The sequence below is a fragment of the Limanda limanda genome, chromosome 21 (assembly GCF_963576545.1).
Source record: "Limanda limanda chromosome 21, fLimLim1.1, whole genome shotgun sequence".
Taxonomy (NCBI): Eukaryota; Metazoa; Chordata; class Actinopteri; order Pleuronectiformes; family Pleuronectidae; genus Limanda; species Limanda limanda.
Window position 1 is genome coordinate 7,668,927 of NC_083656.1, and position 19,615 is coordinate 7,688,541.

A 19,615-nucleotide genomic window follows, 5' to 3' on the forward strand; every position below is an offset into this window, starting at 1 on the left:
CATCATCTCATCTCATCTCATTCTATGTTATGTTATGTTATGTTATGTTATGTTATGTTATGTTATGTTATCTTATTTGATCTTATCTTACCTTACCTTAGCTCATCTTAACTTATCTTATATTATCTTATCTTATCTCATCTCATCTTACTTTATATTATCTTATCTTATTAGGGCCCGAGCACTGACATCAAAGGTGTCATTAGGGCCCGAGCACTGACATCAAAGGTGTCAGGTGAGACCCTATTGAAATTGTAAGGATTATTATTATTATTATTATTCAGGCAAATGAATTGGCTTGTTGAGGGCTTTACTATGCTCAACTTCTTACCAAAATTTGCAGAAAGTTAGAAAGTGGTGAAAATTTACGTATTCTGAAGGAATTTTCAATGGGCATCGTGAAATGGCTCAACGATGCCCCCCGAGACCCCCGAGACCCCTGGAACGTGTTCACATTGACCGGTCTTCACAAAAATCAATACACAGGTGTATCATGACCAGACAAACAAAAAGTCTTTAGGTGCAATTGGAAAAGCACAACAGGAAGCCTGCTATTTTGCATTTAGTGGCCATTTTGGCCATATTCCACATTTTTACTTTGACACACTTGTACCAGGGTTTTCATCAGATCAACTTCAAATTGAGATGAGTGTCATCACAACAAGATGGAGATAAAAATTGACTGACGGATACATTTTACACACCGTATGACCGTGGCGTCAAAGTTTGATTACACGCCATTCAAACACGATGTTCTGTAACGCGGACATACATGAACCATGAATCCTTTGATGCTGAGCCGCAAAAAAACAACTCCACTCCTGCAGTGTCTGCTCAAATTCTTACCAACATTTGCAGAAAGTTAAAACTTTTTGAGGGCTTTAACATGCAAAATGGAGATATAAACTCAATAATCACATATCGTATGGTTTTTTTCTGCGATACCTGAAATAATAGCTCGACAACTTCACACATTAGTCTTGAAAAGACAGCATCACTCATCAAGTCAATCAATCAAAGTTTATTTGCATTACTCAAACCAGTGGTTGTCTACTATAAAATCAGACATAGTGATAGCGATGTGTCGGTTGAAACTCTCCATCTCAGCTTCCGCACCAGATGAATCCTTCACTGTCCCCAGCTCCACTGCTTGTTAATTCCCAGGGCTCTCCCTTGCCCAATGCCCAATTTTGTCACATTTGTAACAGGCGTCAGTTCTTCCCCGTCCCCTTCCTCTCCATCTGTGACCATTCCCTTGGTTTTGATGCACTGCCAGCTGTGCCATTTGCAGTTTATCTGTCAACTTCGCACTCCTTCTCTTTTTCTTGTTGTTCAAGAGTTTTTCAGCACAGATAGCAAATAATTCAACTGTCTCAGGATTTGCACCATCTCACTAATCTCCATCTTCCTTAGCAGTCTCTGCAGTTCAGTGCTGGTAGGTTCAAAAATGCTTCAAATTGCCCTGTTTACTGCACTCCCCCACTCAACACTTGTGTGTTAAATGAAGTGGTAGATTCTTCCTTATCAGTGAATGTCAATGGTCTTTGCTCAGTTGTTTCATCTTCTGCAGCCACTTCCACTCTCGGTGCTTGGGAGGTTGCATTAAGGCCATGAATTGTTCTTTTTACATTTTGCCGTGGAATATGGAATATGGGCTGCCACATATGGAGTGGTGTAAGCTGGAAGCTAGTCCACATCCTCGGCTGCAACAAGGTCGGAGTCTGGATAGAGGTTAGGGACGTCTGGAGCTGCTGCCTGCGCCCTCTGCAGTGGTAGCAGCTGAGTGTCCAGCTGGTCATCAGGCTGCACCACTGCTGGCTGTGGTTGTTCTCTTGGTGGAGCTGAGTCCAGATCAGGATGAAGTCGGTGACACTGACACTTGGAGATTATTATTAAGTCCCTGATATTCACTTCAGTTACACAACATTCATTTAAACCTATTTTCTCAAATAGGTTGTCTGCAGTTGTGAACCCGACTTTTTTCTTTTGCCATTAGCCTCAATGCAAACACCTACAGCTGTTCTAAACCAATGTCCCTGTTTATCGACCTAGATGTAAAAGAACATTCAATCCCCTCATGGTCACTAAAATATGTCGGCGAAACTACAGTTTCTATGTCATAACATGTTGTTTTTATATAGATATGGTCAATTAATGTACCCTTCTCAGTTGTTGCTTGGGTGACATGTTGGATATATCCTTTGTGTAATATCCTCACGACCACACGATGCTTTGTTTACGTTTGTTTATTAACCACTGCACACTGACATTGTAGCATAGCAACGGGCCTCACTTCTTCTCTGGTATTGTCCCTCTAACCCCGTGTCTTATACCTTCACCCCAACGTTACCTCCCCCTAGGGGATTAGTGCAGGTAGGCCTTTCTCTGCATTACTACATTCCCTCCCCTCAGAGAAAAACTAGTAAAAGCTAACACCAAAATTCATTAAACACATGAACACATTTTTTTTTCATTTTTTTAACTATACATATCTAACTCTCTTTTTTTCCTATATACAATCCTCAAGAACATCTTTAAGCTAGGGATTCGGGTGGACTACCTCATCCCAGTGAGATTCCAGGACACATTCTTGTCCTGTGGATGTGGAACTCACTACTAAACTAATCATAGCCATTCCAATCATTCAAAGTCTTTTTTTTTTAGCTTGCTGAGAAGTAATCAGGAGCCTTTCTATCTCGCGTAGACCTTCTCACTACTGGTTGTTCCTCTGCCGGAAATGGCTCTGTCAGTTCATCAGCTGTTTCTGCTGCCGGGCCGTCATCATCAGCGCAGAAAGATGTCTCAGGTCCGATTGGTGGTTCCACCAGGGAAACCTCAGGTAAGGCCTCAGGTTTCCTTGGCGATGGGGAACTTCTGCCGCGGACTTGGTCAATGTGTCGTCTCACCACTTGTCCGTTCCCGAGTGTGACTTTGCAGGATACAGGACCAGTCTTTTCTGTTACGGCCCCAGGTATCCAGGTTGGTCCTGAGCTGTAGTTACGGGTGAAGACTAGGTCTCCTTCCTCAAGCATCCTGGCTCTGGCATGCCTGTCATGGTAATACTTTTGTCTCTCCTGCTTCCCGCGCACTCTGCCATGGAAGTCTGGGTGTATTAAGTCTAACGTTGACCTCAACTTCCTACCGCACAATAACTCAGCTGGGGATTTCCCTGTGGTGGATTGAGGAGTTATACGGTAGCTGAACAGTGCTCGTGCAATTTTGGTTTCTATTGAATCTCCTGTGCTCTTCTCTACTAGTGACTTAAAGGTTTGCACTGCCCTCTCCGCTAAGCCATTAGAAGCGGGGTGATATGGTGCCGTAGTGATGTGACGTATTCCATTCTTTTCTATGAATTCTCGGAACTCTTCACTGGTGAAACAACTACCATTATCCGACACCATCACCTCAGGTATGCCGTGTTGACTGAAACTCTGTCTCAGGCACTCAATCGTGACAGCAGATGTGGACCTACTCACCGCATGCGCTTCAATCCACTTTGAGTAGGCATCCACCAGAATCAGAAACATTTTCCCTTTCCATGGACCTGCATAATCAACATGGATTCTTTCCCATGGCTTGTCTGGCACTTCCCACGGATGTAAGGGGGCCACTGGAGGACTGTTTCTATTTTCCTGACAGGTCACACAGGCTTTCACCTGCTCCTCCACCTCAGCATCCATGTTCGGCCTCCACATGTAGCTGCGTGCCAACCCCTACATCCTAGTGATGCCTGGGTGGCCTTGGTGAAGCTGCCTCAACAAAGCATTTCGTCCCGGTGGAGGGACTACCACTCGTCCTCCCCACAGTAAACATCCTTCTTGTGTGCTGAGCTCATCCTGACGCCGGGTATATGGTGTGAATGCCTTATTTTCCACTTCCCTTGGCCACCCTCGCAGGATGTATTCTCGCACTCTAGCCAACACCGGATCTTTGTCAGTCCATTGCTTTATCTGCTGTGCATTAACTGGAGGTGTTTCTACATCTTCAAACAGCATTACTCTCTCTTCTCCCTCAGACATTTTCTCCTCTTTCCCTTCCAGTGGAAGTCTGCTCAGAGCGTCCGCATTCGTGTGGTCTCGGCCTGCCTTGTAGACAATTGTGTACTCATACGCTGCCAGTGTGACTGCCCATCTCTGTATCCTGGGTGATGCCATCTGCGGTATTGCTCTCATTTCACTGAATAGTGAGATTAGTGGCTTATGATCCGTCACAATAGTGACTTGTCTCCCGTACAGATATTTATGAAATTTCTTCACTCCAAAAACCACTGCCTTTTTCCCATTGACCGATCTTCACAAAAATCAATACACAGGTGTATCATGACCAGACAAACAAAAAAGTCTCTGGGTGCAATTGGAAAAACACAACAGGAAGCCTGCTATTTTGCATTTAGTGGCCATTTTGGCCATATTCCACATTTTTTCTTTGATACACTTGTACCAGGGTTTTCATCGGATCAACTTCAAATTGAGATGAGTGTCATCACGACAAGATGGAGATAAAAACTGACTGACGGATTTTTTTTTAATCACACGGTGTGACCGTGGCGTGGCGTCAAAGTTTGATTACACGCCATTAAAACACGATGTTCTGTAACGCGGACATAGATGGACCATGAATCCTTTGATTTCAGTCTTCCTAGATCAAAGGAAACTTTATGTCTTGCAAAGGTCACGTCTCTTTCTCTCTCAGAACTGGTTATTTTTGTTTTTTCAGACAAAAAGCATGCAACGCTTCAAAATGGATGTGCTCGGGCCCACCCAGTGCTGCTTTGCAGCCCTAAAAATGTTATATTTATTATTATTATTGTTATTATTATTCAGGCAAATGAATTGGCTTTTTGAGGGCTTCACCATGCTCAACTTCTTACCAAAATTTGCAGAAAGTTTGAAAGTGGTGAAAATTTACGTATTCTGAAGGAATTTTCAATGGGCGTCTCAAAATGGCTCAACGGTGCCCCCCGAGACCCCCCGAGACCCCCCCTTGTTTTTTTTAAAGTGAGTTTTGATTATTCAAATTCTCCATTTTATTTGAACCTCAAATGAGTGTGTGACAAACAGTAAACCACACATGTGAATATCTGATTACATTTTTTAAATTTTGTATTAATACAAAAAAAAATAGTTCTGTGAGACGATTGCTGAGACGATTGCCATGCAATGACGATTTCATAGCATGGCAGTTACTGCAAAGCTTGTTTGATGGGCAGCTCAAGTGGTACTACTGGTTTCCATCACACTGATCACTGAAGTTTCTCTGCAGGACGTAGGGTCGTTTCATGCTTCATCAAAGGTCCTACGGGCTAAACAGCAGGAGAGACAGAGATGCTCAATTAATTATCAAACAACAATATCCGTTGTTATCAATCTTCTCATCAAAAGGTAGTTTCTGAAGATATTGCACAAAACACAGGAGATGGAAAAAGTTTACCTTTAGCCCAAGGCCACATCCTCCAATAAAGTGAAGACATCCTCCAGGTTTCGATGTTGTCAGTGGTCCCTTGGTAGGTTTGTTAGGCTAAACAGCAGGAGAGAAAGAGATGCACAATTATTTATCAAACAACAAACAACTGCTTCAGTTTTTATTAATCTTCTCATCAAAAGATTCTTAGTTTCTTAATATATTGCACAAAACACATGAGACCGAATAAAACAAACATAAAACAAGTTTACCTTACCAAGGAACATGCTTGAGGAAAGAGAAGACAAAAAAGTTTCAAGCTCCAAACCCTTCCAGTTCCCGGACCTCTCTGTAACAAAAAAAGGAAAGAAACAGAGTGTTACTATCATTATCATTATTATTATACATCATTTATACAATAATCTCCTTTAACTGAGCTACATTTTTGGATAACAAACATGTAGGATCTCTCTCTCTTTCTCTCTCTCTCTCTCTCTCTCTCTCTCTCTCTCTCTCGCTCTCTTTCTCTCTGCACTCTAACAGTGTGATGATAAAACACCATACGAATCATGGACCTTCTGACAAAACTATAGAAGATGCTCGTCCATCATCTTACCTGAGGAGGAGGACGAGGCTGTCTGAGATCAGCTGTCTCCAGATCAGCTGTCTCCAGATCAGCTGCATCAGAGGAAGTGAAGGTCGTGATGAGCAGGAAAACCTGCAGACACAACACGGCCAGCAGTAACTTTTTGTCCATGACTGATAAACTGAAGCGTCTGATGCAGCTGAGAATCACACACACTCTTTATAGTCACTGCCCAACAACGACTTCCATGTGAACAAAGAGGAACCACCAACGGAATAACAAAACATTATGTCATCAGCAAGTTTACACAAATTATGAATCCGAAGTTTCACAATCATATAACACCACACCTGCATAGTAGAAAAACATGATATTGCCTAGTTTACCTTGATTAAAAAAAATATGTTAAATTAAAATGTTTAAAAGCACAGAAATCACTCACATTAAGCAGCAAATGGAATGAGTGATTAGTTATATCCAGCAATTGATTTAAAAAATACATATTTAGGGCCCGAGCACCGAATGGTTTGTTTTTTCAGACAAAAAGCATGCAACGCTTCAAAATGGATGTGCTCGGGCCCACCCAGTGCTGGTTTGCAGCCCTAAAAATGTTATATTATTTTATAATTATTTTACTTCTGTATTTTTGATTATGTATTTTCTTTCTTCTTCTTCTTCTTCTTCTTCTTCTTCTTCTTCTTCTTCTTCTTCTTCTTCTTCTTCTTCTTCTTCTTCTTCTTCTTCTTCTTCTTCTTCTTCTTCTTCTTCTTCTTCTTCTTCTTCTTCTTCTTCTTCTTCTTCTTCTTCTTCTTCTTCTTCTTCTTATAATTTTTGTTAATAATCATAATAAAAATAATAATTAATAATAATAACCAGAGATACAGAAGCTCGTGTTTCGATGGCGTGTAATCAAACTTTGACGCCAGGCCATGGTCACATGGTATGACTAAATGTTAAAATTCAAATAACTTTAGATCTCCATCTTGTTGTGAAGACACTCGTCTAAATTGTAAGTTGATCTGATGAAAGCTCTACAACAAGTATGTCAAAGTAAATATGCGGAATATGGCCAAAATGGCCACTAAATCCAAAATGGCGGGCTTCCTGTTGCGTTTTTTAAAATGCACTGAGAGACTTTTTTGTGCGTCTGGTCATGATACACAACCGTCTTTTTTTTCGTGAGGATTGGTGAATGCTTAATGAGGGGCTTATCCGTAGGTAACCTGGCAAAGATAACTTCAGTTAACTTTTGAATAGATTATATAACATAGGAATCATTTGGTTTAATCTAAATAAGATGTCGATTCTGTCTCTAATCTGATTGGTCGCAGAAATGATGGTCTTACACTGTGTGATGTCCTTTTCTGAGATGGTAGTGATTTTATAATCCCCTCCTGATGTTTGTGTCTCTGAAGTCGAACGTTTCATGAACTCATCACTCGACGTGAATCTTTGAGTCGTCTTCTCCTCGTCCTCAGTGACGCAGGAACAACACAAGAACAACACAAAGCTCTTTGTTGCGTTGCCCGGCTACCGGGCACAAGTTGGCAGTAAATACAGGACATCAATTATTTCATGTGACACTCCCCAACTGTCATTATTGTTTTATAGCTTATCAAACATCAGGGAGTTGTCTGTGTCACAAATTTAATGAGCATGTGATGAATGAACTTATTGACTTAATCGTCATGACACATTAAGATGTTTGACGACAAATAGGGTTAGGGTTAGTGTCACAAAAACAAGTTCGCAGTGGAATGATCCTTTAACCTGTGAACTGGAAGGACACTCTAAATAAGATAAGATAAGTTAAGATGATATATGATAAGATAAGATAAGACCAGATAAGATAAGTTAAGATGAGATAAGGTAAGAGCAAAATAAACAATACATACAAATAACAATACAATATTAAACATTTAAATGAAAATTTCTGCGATTTCTAGGACTGCAAAGCATCACTTTGGGAAGGATGCACCTTCGTCCTTCGTCTAATTTCTCCAAACACGCGTCATCAAAGCCTTGTCTCTAGTCTAAAGGATTTCTACTTCCTGGTGAAGGCTGGTAGAGAGGAAGCAGATTCGCCACCGTTTGGCCACGATTAGCAAACAGTCGGCTATGACACTTGTCGTCGCCTTATTTCTCAGGTGTTATCAGAAGTTATTAGAGGTGAAATCTGACTTGATATTTAATCCCAGGGAGGGTTTGTTAACTGTAGCTGTGTGAAACCTCCCGGACAGTCAATAGACCTCATGGATACACAAACAGGACAGAGAGTCAACAGGGATCTACTGTACACACAAAACTAAATCATCACTGCAGCATCTGATACGTCTCAGCATCAGTGTCTCCTCACGGGGGAAGTGATCTGTTCCACGTGTTACTGGTGTTCTCTATCCCAGAGGGAAACTTGTACTTACACCAGCATGATGTGAAATAAGAAGTAATCTGTGTATATCACAGCAGCAACTATTCAAAGCCTCGAGGATTCTGAGGCAATAAAAGAGGTGAGTAATTGATTTACACAAAATCATTCAGCAACTAATCATTAAAGTGATGTACAAAGCAAAAAATACATGAAGCTTTCCTGCAGGCTTTTCTTGCAGGTTGTGAGGGATTGATTGATTATATAAAAGTAATAAGACACTACTCAGTTCTGCTTCATCACACAATAAAAAAAGAAATTCTGTGATTACAGCTTCATGAGTCCAAGAACCTCGACTGTGGGAAACCGTGAAGCTCATTTATGACATTAAGTGAAAAACGGCAAAGGCCACGGTGACATCTATAACTAATAGTAATAATCCTTACAATTCCAATAGGGCCTCACTGTCTGTCAGTGCCTGTCAGTGCTCGGGGCCTAAAAATAACTTCACTGTTGTATTTAACTGTAACATTTACAGTCAGAATACAATGTGTTGTTGTGGGAAAATGTTGTCAGCTACTGTAATTATCTTTGGCCCATGATGCATTGCGATATACAGTTAAACTTCGTAGCCCTACTGCTAGAACAGACGTGGAAGGGGAAATGCAGAGTGAACCCTGTGGTAGTGGGAGCATCAAGGGCTGAGACCCCCGAACTGGGAGTAGATCCAGTAGATCCCAGTAACAACATCTGGAGCCTTGTTCAAGAAGAGCTGAGTCCTGAAAGAGATACTGAAACCTCCAACTCCCAGAGCTCAGGTAGAGGACCTGAGCTGGAGGAAGATTTTATATATATATATATATATATATATATATATATATATAAATATATATCTGTGTGTGTGTGTGGTACATGTGGAGAACAGTCACTTGAGTTGTCATCCTCTTCCTCCATCTATCCAAGGTCCCTCCGGTCGGCTGAAGTGTCCTGAACCTTAACCTATCGACAGGGTGTGAAGGGTGTGTTACGGAAAAAAGGAGGTCACACACACACACACACACACACACACACACACACACACACACACACACACACACACACACACACACACACACACACACACACACACACACATATGTATTTGTATGTGGTACATGTTGTACTCTGAGGGAGGACAGTCTGCAGTGCAATAAAGGCACGAGGCATGGTTTCCCCTTAGTGTGTGTGTGTGTGTGTGTGTGTGTGTGTGTGTGTGTGTGTGTGTGTGTGTGTGTGTGTGTGTGTGTGTGTCTGTGTGTGTGTGTGTCTGTGTGTCTGTGTGTGTGTGTGTCTGTGTGCACGTATCTGGACCAGCTCCCAAGTATTAGCTCATTTAAACGGCTCACTCTTGCAGTTTAGTTTGTGTCAAACTGAAACTGAGAGTCACACCCTGTGCATCTACACAACTTCTCATAACGTGCGACTTTGTATTTATTATGAACTGTTCACAAGTTAACAAGTGACAACCTTTTAATTACAAAATAAAAACATAAAAACTTTGCATCACACGATGTAAGTCACTTGTTAACTTGTGAACATTTCACCTATCCTATAAATACAATGTTGCACATTATGAGAAGTTGTGTAGATGCACAGGGTGTGACTCTCTTTAAACTTAACTGGAAGACTAAGCCGTTTAAATGAGCTAATACAGTGGAGCTGGTCCAGATGTGTGCACAGACACACACACACACACACACACACACTAGTTATTCATTATTATTGCTATTGTTATTAGTATTATTATTAGTAGTATTATTTTATTATTGTTCCTTCATCCGCCGTGTTCATTGCATTGTATTATACTTCTTTTTATTAGTATACATGGATGTGTTTGATTTTCCTGCTTAAATACATTTTTTCACCTCTGAAATCTATCAGTGTGATCCGTGTGGCCTGTCATGGTCTGAGCTCAACAAATCTTGTGTTTCGTCCATTTGATTTAAAAACGTTTTTTAAATTCTTTACTCTAACAGGTTCCCTAAAGATGCAGTGGTTATCCTGCTGTTGCTGATTTACTTTCCAGTTGGAATTTGTTTGATGTTCATACGCATTTGTATTGGCGTCCATGTGTTCTTGGTCAGCTGTGCACTTCTAGAAAGTTTTCTTAGAAGGCAAGTATTTAAAAGCATACAATTTTTCTACAAACATTTGTTTTATATTTACATGTTACTTTTCTACAAACACATTTTACTCTCAGTAGTAACAATAATAGTTGTTGAAGCAGTACCAGTAGTAGTAGTTGCTGTATACATTTCATCTATCAATCAAGACTGCATTAAATGTGCATGTAGTAGTAGAGGAAAAATGATGTCAGGTAATGCTAAGCTAGGCTTTATGCATACTGTATTATACCCCATTAAGAAGGTGTATAAGTATGCCCTCATCTCACAGCTTTAATCAGTGACAATTAGTTATAAGTTGCTTTGTATAAAAGCTTTGGCTTTCTTTGTCTTAGCTTGTTTTTGTTCTGAGAATTGAGAGGCAATGAAAATGCTTTGTCCATCTGCACACATTTGTTTTCTCCTTTTGCAGGTGAAGCCTTGAGGTGTTACTGTAATGGTCCTAGACAGTGTTCAGACGGTATTCAGACCTGCTCTGGTTCAGACCAAGTCTGTATCCACTTCAGGTTTAACTCCCCTTGTAAGTAAGTATGAGCCTTTCCATCAGTACTGCAATAATACAAGAATTATTAAGAATAATACAATAAAGAAAGGAAGATGTCTGGTGATGCATTCTGTTTTTTTCCGTGTTGTCACAGCTACAGCATACTTCCAGAGATGCAGTGGAGCAGGTTATTGTCAATTGTTGATTAATGCAGGGAAGGAACCGTGTCCTGCTGCAGCTCTGATCTGTGCAACTAAACAATGAACATTGTGCAACACATCTTCCAGGGAATGAACAATCCACTGTAATGTAGTGTTTGCTGCATTGTCCTAATAAAGATCATTCAGTTGCTGCTTTTGTCTTTTTCACTTTTCATTTTTTATATTTTTCCTTGTGTTTATTATGGGTTTGGTGTTTGTTGCCTTCATTGTGACAAAGAAGTCATTGTCCTGCCCCACCCCTTCACAAAGTGTCATGGAAACTAGTTTCGTAGGTTTTGCGTAGTCCTGAAGATAATCAAACAAGGAAACACAGACAACAACAAGTCTTTGTCTACTTTAACACTGCCAACCAGGGAAATTTGCAACACTATCATTTAGAGGGACAGCGTTCTGGGATAAAACCAAAGAGCTGTGGTTTATATTATATATGATCTCATTTTTATCAACAACATATCGAAACAAAAACACCTTCAAACATCAGAAAAGTTTCATAGTTGATGTTTGAAGATTTCCAGAGTCCAGAAAATTTTACAGAGCAATAGAAAATTGAAATATGAAAAGACTTACTTCAAAAACCTCCAAGTCTTCATATAGAGAGGAACTTCGATCATGGTTAGCCTGAGATACTTAAAAATAGGAATTTGGGAATTTTAACCAAAGGAAACTTACAGTCGCTGTTTGAAGCAAAAACATTGTTTGGACCCTAACCAATAAAAAGGCTGAATTTAGATGTTTTCACGTTATTGTCTAAAATAAATTAAAGCTATTTCATGATGCAAGTAAAACTCAAAATCTTCTACCCAGTCTATTTTTATCCGACTTTGCAATCTGGCAGATATTTGTATCATAAATAGTTCATGATGTTTATTATTCTTTTCAAAATAAAAGTTTCATCTCTTAAAATATCCCAATCTCTGTAATAGAAGCCCTTTATACTTTTCCTCACAAAACTATGTTGCATTACTTATTTGTCACAAGAGCCCAATGCAGGCAACAAACTCAAAACCCATAATAAATACAAGGAAAATATGAAAAATGAAAAGTGAAAAAAGATAAAAGCAGTAACTGAATGATCTTTATTAGGACAATGCAGCAAACACTACATTACAGTGGATTGTTCATTCACTGGAAGACGTGTTGCACAATGTTTATTGTTTAGTTGCACAGATCAGAGCTGCATCAGTTCCCGGTTCCTATCCCTGCATTAATCAACAATTGACAATCAGCTGCTCTAAGGCATCTCTGAAAGTATCTGGTAGCTGTCACAACATGGAAAAAATCAGAATGGATCACCAGACATCTTCCTTTCTTTATAGTTAAATTATTGCAGTACTGATGAAAAGGCTCCTACTTACCAGGGTATCTAAACCTGAAGTGGATACAGACTTGGTCTGAACCAGAGCAGGTCTGAATTCTGCGTGAACAATGTCTCGTACCCAGTCTATTTTTATCCGACTTTGCAATCTGGCAGATATTTGTATCATAACTAGCTCATTATGTCATTTTGCCAAGAAGAAACTCAGACGTTTTCCATGTAAACAAACCCAAATTCCTCCTTCCTTCCGGTGTGGGAGCTGGACCTGAAGCAATGTCATACACTGGAATCATACTTAATCATATTTTACTCTATGTGACTCATTACATCTTATCCATATTTCACTTTGAGTTCAGAAACGCTGACACTAATGGACGGTTCAGGTTGTTATGAATGTGCGTTGACCCAAGAAGGATCCTAAATAAAATCCTTATTCAGAACGACCTGAGTAGATTTGTGTATTGTCACCATCTGCACCTCTGTGCAAAACTCTTTTTAGTTATTTCCTCTTTTATTTTGTGATTACTTTCCCTAAATACAAGTAGACAAAGACTTGTTGTTGTCCGTGTTTCCTTGTTTGATTGTTTTCAGGATTTCGCAAAACCTACGAAACTAGTTTCCGTTACATTTTGTTAAGGGCTGGGGCATGACCACGACACAAGGAAGATCCAGTTATATTCTGGTTTGGATCTGTATCAGGGGGAGGATCCTGGAAATGTTTTTACCTACTTTAAAACTGCAAGCAATTTTCCACATGTTACTTGATATCTCAGAGAATAATTAATGGATCTTGATGAAAAAAATCAGACACAAGATGGCGCTATAATATAACTGTTATGTGCTGATGGGACTTTGGTGTGGATTTTAACTGTGCCCATGTCTTCTGTGTTTATTATTCTTTTCAAAATAAAAGTTTCATCTCTTAAGATATCCCAATCACTGTAATAGAAGCCCTTTATATTTTTCCTCACAAAACTATGTTGCATTACTTCTTTGTCACAAGAGCCCAATGCAGGCAACAAACTCCAAACCCATAATAAATACAAGGAAAATATGAAAAATGAAAAGTGAAAAAAGACAAAAGCAGCAACTGAATGATCTTTATTAGGACCATGCAGCAAACACTACATTACAGTGGATTGTTCATTCACTGGAAGATGTGTTGCACAATGTTCATTGTTTAGTTGCACAGATCACAGCTGCAGCAGGACACGGTTGCTATCCCTGAATTAATAAACATTCGACAATAAGCTGCTCCACTGCATCTCTGGAAGTATGCTGTAGCTGTGACAACACGGAAAAAAAACAGAATGCATCACTAGACATCTTCCTTTCTTTATAGTTGTATTATTGCAGTACTGATGGAAAGGCTCATACTTACAAGGGGGGTTAAACCTGAAGTTGATACAGACTTTGTCTGAACCAGAGCAGGTCTGAATACCGTCTGAACACTGTCTAGGACCATTACAGTAACACCTCAAGGCTTCACCTGCAAAAGGTAAGATAAGATAAGGTAAGGTAAGGTAAGATAAGATAAAATAAGATAAGATAAGATAAGGTAGAATGAGATGAGATATGATGACATGAGATGAGATGACATAAGATAAGTTAAGTTAAGATAAGATAACATAACAGGGCCGGGTCTAGGCAGGGGCAAGAGGGGGCCTGGCCCCCTCAAATAAATGTTGTGCCCCCTCAAACTAAATCCCAATTTATAATAATAATAATATAATAAAGCACAATGCCCCCTCAAGATTTGTGGCTGCCCCCTCATACATGCCTGTCTAGACCCGGCCCTGTAACATAACATAACATAACATAACATAACATAACATAACATAACATAACATAACATAACATAACATAACATAACATAACATAACATAACATAACATAAGATAACATAACATAACATAACATAACACAACATAACATAACATAAGATAACAGATAAAAGATAAGACCTAAGTAGACTTGAAATAGAAATGGAAAGAAATATGAAAATAGAAATGGAATAGAAATAAATAGTGTAAACAGAAAATATACAGTGCCAAAATTCAATTGATGTCATATTAGCCATTGAATTTCACAGGCAGAAATAAATACTGTGAAGTTTAACGAGTTTAAGGGTTTACTCACTGTGGCCGACAACCAACACCACCAAAAGAGCGAGGATCACAGCCTTCATGGTTTCACTAAAAAAGTGTTAGAGCCTCAAAATCATCAAGTTCTCTCATAACCCACATATTCATAAATGGAAACATGTCCTACCTGGTGAGTTGTCTCCTGAGTTTAGATTCCTCAGATGTTTGATCCCTTTTTATTGTCTGGTTTTGTTGCACAGTTCATGGAAAACCCATATTTTTTACGACTCTGGAAAGCCAAGTATTACACAACTGGCTGACATGTGATAACAACAAAATACTTTAAGTCTCAATAATGATCAAAAATAATAATAAAAATAGATGGAGCCCTGCTGGTGATTCCAAGGGGACAGTTTGAGACGAAGCACCGTGTCCTCAGCTGCACTTTAACACTTCCAACCAGGGAAATTGGCAAAACTATCATTTTGAGGGACATCATTCTCGGATGAAACCAACGGGCTGTGGTGTGACCTCATTTTTATCAACAACAAATGCAAATCTTTAAAGTTTCATTGATGATTTACAGAGTCCAGAAAATGAAACCTAGCGGTAGAAAATTGAAATATAAAAATATTGTAATAACATCAAAATCACACAAATCACTTTGGGAGTTTCAGGTGTAAACAGCAATTCAGCCTAATCCATTACAATGGAAGTAAATGATGATGGATTCTTCAAACAGATAAAACAACAGAGGAAACATTCTCCTTATTCCAAGTCACTGAAGCATCAATTTTAAAACTGATACTAAATAATGTAAAAACGTTGCATCATGTGGCTTAAACCATGGACTTTAGAAACCTCCCTGTATGCCATTGTCAGAGTTGCTTCTCTCTGCTCACTTTTACACTCACCAAATAATCCCAGAATAATGCATCTGCTCGTTCTTGTGGCCAAAACCTTCTGGTGCAGCTGCTGCATGCAAGGTTACAGGAACTGATGACAGAGAAGGCTGCTTTCCAACTCTGCTGCTTTTAATTGTACCTTGTACCAATTGCAGATCCGGAGTCATAGGAGTTTATGTCTGTAAACAGCTCATGCACTCGCTCCAGCGCAGATACTGTTTGTCAGGTCTCCACGGGGCTGGAACAGCTTCTCAGGGCTTCACAGTTACATCTCAAGGCTTCACCTGCATCAAGAAAAATATCATGTTTACCAGCTTGAAAAAAGTTAACTATGACACAAATGGTAAAAAATAGTAAAACAAAATGGCACAGTTGAACTCACTCTGGCTGACAACTTATACAAACAAACGAGCAAGAAGGTCATCCAGGCTTTTCCTCACCGGGGGACGTACGGCAGGGAAAAACGCACTTACACTGCTGATATCCAGGAAAGGAACTGAACAGTACGAGTGATCATTAAACTAATAGATACTGACACAATCACAACAAAGACAACTAATACTTATATTTACTGTGACTTTCCCTTAACCAGCAGGTTTAACAAATAACACCAGTTCTTTGACCAAACTCCATTTTAAGGTCAAAGCAGGACAGTTTCTCTTATTTCACAAAATCAATACAACTGACTGCACAAACAGAGGATGAAGACAAACAAATCGCGTGTTTAAACTGAGCAAGTGGGCATGAAATTAACCAATAAATAAATATGATAAATAATAATAATAAACAAGTATATATAAAAATATATATGAAAAAATGTAATATAAACAGAATTAAATGAATCCTGCGCACATCCTACGCAGAAGTGGACTTCTGCGCAGGATTTATTTAATTTTATTTAATTTTATTTAATTTTATTTAATTTTATTTAATTTAATTTTTTTAATTACATGTTTTTTTTTTGTAATTTACATAGTGTACAATATTGTGCAATGAATAGGAGGTTGAAGTGTTGTCAATTGTAGGGGCTCAGTATCTTGCCAAGGATACATCAGCATGCAGATGGGGAAGAGTGGGTATTGAACCCCCATCATTGTTGTTGTAAAACGCCCACTCTACCCCCTAGGCCACACCGCCTGCTCATTCACATGACAAACTAAGCACACTAAGAGGATGGACAAATTGTTGTGTGTGTGTGTCTGTGTCATTCTATGCTGCTTAGATACACATTTCAGAGAAAACATATTTTCTACTTTACTACATATATTTGGTAGCCTTACTTAAATGTTACTTTTATATTTTTGGATTTTAGATACTGGATGATTTAACATGCTTTAAAAACAGTAATTTCCAACCTTGGCTTCTGACTCCTTACAAGAATCAGTGTGGGACACATTTAATTTAATATAATTCTGAAAATTCATGCAAAACCTTCTAGTTTATATTCGGTGAGCAAGTAAATGACATATTGTTCCCATCAACTAGCACAAGGAGTAAGGGTTACTCATTACTCATTAATCAATCAAACCTCCGGCCTCCTGAACTTTTACTTTGAAGGTGAGCTGTCTCTCTGTCCCCCTCTGGATGTCCTCGTTCAAGTTCAGCTTCTCAGGTTGACTTCCACTTCATGCACAGAGCAGGTGAGGCCTCACTACTGCACAAATCTACAACAATAACAAATCCCTGGATCTTTCTGATTAATTTCCAGACCTTTTTGAATGTCTGGTCCTGATACACCATTGCCTGAAAAATAATAATAATAATCCTCACAATTTCAGTAGGGGCTCACTGTCTGTCAGTGCCTGTCAGTGCTCGGGCCCTAAAAAATGCTTTGTTGGTTCTGATGGTTGAATTCGCTTGAGGTACATTATGCAGGAGTTACTGAGGACCAGAGCCCAAAATTAGGGACTGGAAAGAAGAAGCAAAGTAGGTGAATTCAAGTTGTTTCTGAAGCTTTGCCAGAAACATTTGATTGAATGTAAATCACAATCAGTCCAAAGGTTTTTACCAGATATTATTTTTAAAGCTGAATCTCCGCAGGACCCAGCTTATCAGAATGAAATGCATCAATTGTGCCACTATAGTAGTCAGCCAGGGAGGAATCATTCAGAATAGCAGAATCAATCATCAATCAGAATAGTATTCTTGAATATTCTAAATACTATATGAATATCGTAAAGGCTTTCATCCCGAGAGGCAAATTAATATTTTGTAAATTAATAAGTATTCAATATTTAATGGGACCTACAGCTAAATGTTTGAATTTATTTATGTTTACATTTATCAGTCTATTAAACCTGAAGGAACAAAACGAATATTATCTCCTGAAGGACAGAATTTAAAAAATAGAAGATGTTCCATGAAACTTGGACAGAAATCATACACTTTGTATCGTGAACTGCTTTGTGGAGTTTGGATATTCAAAGTCAAAGTACCAATCTGCAAATAAAAAATACTAAACTCAGTAAAATATTAAATTTAACCAGAAGGAGAAACAATCTCTGCAGTGTGATGCACAAACTGAATTCCCTGTGTACAAGGTGAAGTGTGTGACATGAAAACATCCCCCTGCTCTGACCGGTCTTTAAATACAGTCTCTGTGTCCACAAGCGACAGGTTCTCATGTAAAAAGCTTGTCCACTGATTTGGGAACCTTTTCCTTAGGAAAAAGAATTAACAACTTTACCATGCAAGGAGGTAACAGGTTTTATCAAGTGCAAATTGCACCAAGGATGTCGGGAATAATAAAGAGATATATACTAGAACCACTACTGTGGAGCTTTTCTTTAAAGACACACTTTAGTAAAGCCAAAATAATGCACAAATGACATGCTTTTGCATAGAAATGGTGTAAATTGCATGGAGTTTGACAAATACGAGAGCCCAGGAATTAAAAGGGGAAAATACAGCACACATTGACAACCTCCAGCAGAGTCTCTTTAAACACTGTAATAATTTGCATTTCAGTTACAGTTGCTGTTTTCAGTGTCTTTCCAGCTCCAGTGAAATCAGTGAGTCAGCCCCTGAAACAGTCTAATCTGTGAGGTCCAGACACCACGACTGTTCTGTGCTCTGGGTGTGCACGCCGATGCTGGATCTTCGTGATGACACACTTTCACTGTCCCTGCTCTCCATAGAGCCCCCGTTCCCCAGTAGGCACTCCAGACTGTTGTGTTCTGTGGCGGTCGGTTCGCGCAGTGGTAGATGGGCCTCAAGAGCTTCTGATTGGTGCGACCCTGAATCCAGGGAGGATCTGGGAAGGTGGCTGGGCAATGTGGACGGAGAGGCAGAGACAGGGTGGACGGAGGGGTAAGAGTCCTTGATTTGGAAGATGGAGGTGTTCTGGATCAGATTTTGAGATGTTGGGGAGGACATCAGAGCACATATGTCCTCATGTGAGGTTTTGGGTAAACAGAGATGGGACTCTGAGTGCAGGCAGAGGTGGGGGTAAGAGCTCAGTGACGAGTCCAGCAGGCTGTGTGTGGACGTACCTGTGCGGACGCTGGACAAATGATGCAAGTGTTCATCACTATCACTGGGAGGCTGCAGGCACAAAGTGGGCTGGGACTGGCTGATGGTCGCTGGGTGAGCACCGAGAGGTCTGTCGGAAGAGACGTCCCCCCCAGCAAGGCCTGGATCTCCACCCTGAAAGCCCGAGCTGACGCCGACAAGAGATGGGCGGGTCCACACAGGTGCGATCGTGCTCTCAGAGCCGCGACACGAGCCCAAGTTGGGCGCAGAGTTCAGAGAGAGGGGCGGAGAGGAGTGAGCAGCTGGACTGGGTGATTGAGGTCGATGGTGGCTCTCTGTCTGGGTTTCCGCAGCTCCACTGTAGCTCCAGTGGCCAGCGGGGGGGACACTTTGGTGGCTGTGGACTTCGTAACTCCCAGGGTCGTTGTGGACGTGGTAGGCTGATGGTAGGTTGAACGATATGCCAGTGCTGGGGTCTGTTTGGGGGACGGGCACCATCTGGACACTGTGCGGGTGTGTGGCTTTGTAGTGATGCACGGAGATGTAAGTCTGGAGGAGGTGCATCATGTGGTGGAGGCCCTTGGTGAGCTCAGATACTTCCTGGTTTAAGGTGCCCATCTGT

The 19,615-nt window shown here is 40.1% G+C and overlaps 1 protein-coding gene and 2 long non-coding RNA genes across 3 annotated transcripts in view; all 3 read right to left on the bottom strand.

Moving 5' to 3' along the window:
* Window positions 1-5,134: 5,134 nt before the first annotated feature.
* On the bottom strand, window positions 5,135-5,741 carry LOC133028395 (uncharacterized). Its single transcript, XR_009683299.1, has 3 exons — window positions 5,678-5,741; window positions 5,431-5,517; window positions 5,135-5,302 (listed from the first exon to the last, which is right to left on the bottom strand). It is a non-coding gene; the product is annotated as an uncharacterized LOC133028395 (long non-coding RNA).
* A 7,876-nt stretch (window positions 5,742-13,617) lies between these two features.
* LOC133027482 (uncharacterized) lies at window positions 13,618-15,919 on the bottom strand. Its single transcript, XR_009683276.1, has 6 exons — window positions 15,905-15,919; window positions 15,532-15,806; window positions 14,805-14,906; window positions 14,673-14,728; window positions 13,915-14,022; window positions 13,618-13,817 (listed from the first exon to the last, which is right to left on the bottom strand). It is a non-coding gene; the product is annotated as an uncharacterized LOC133027482 (long non-coding RNA).
* A 2,636-nt stretch (window positions 15,920-18,555) lies between these two features.
* The window catches only part of LOC133027853 (potassium voltage-gated channel subfamily H member 4-like), a 31,615-nt gene continuing 30,555 nt past the window's right edge, over window positions 18,556-19,615 (bottom strand). Inside the window, exon 16 of the mRNA XM_061094994.1 lies at window positions 18,556-19,611. Coding sequence (XP_060950977.1) covers window positions 18,556-19,611 — 1,056 coding nt within the window. The remainder of the gene's footprint in view (window positions 19,612-19,615) is intronic.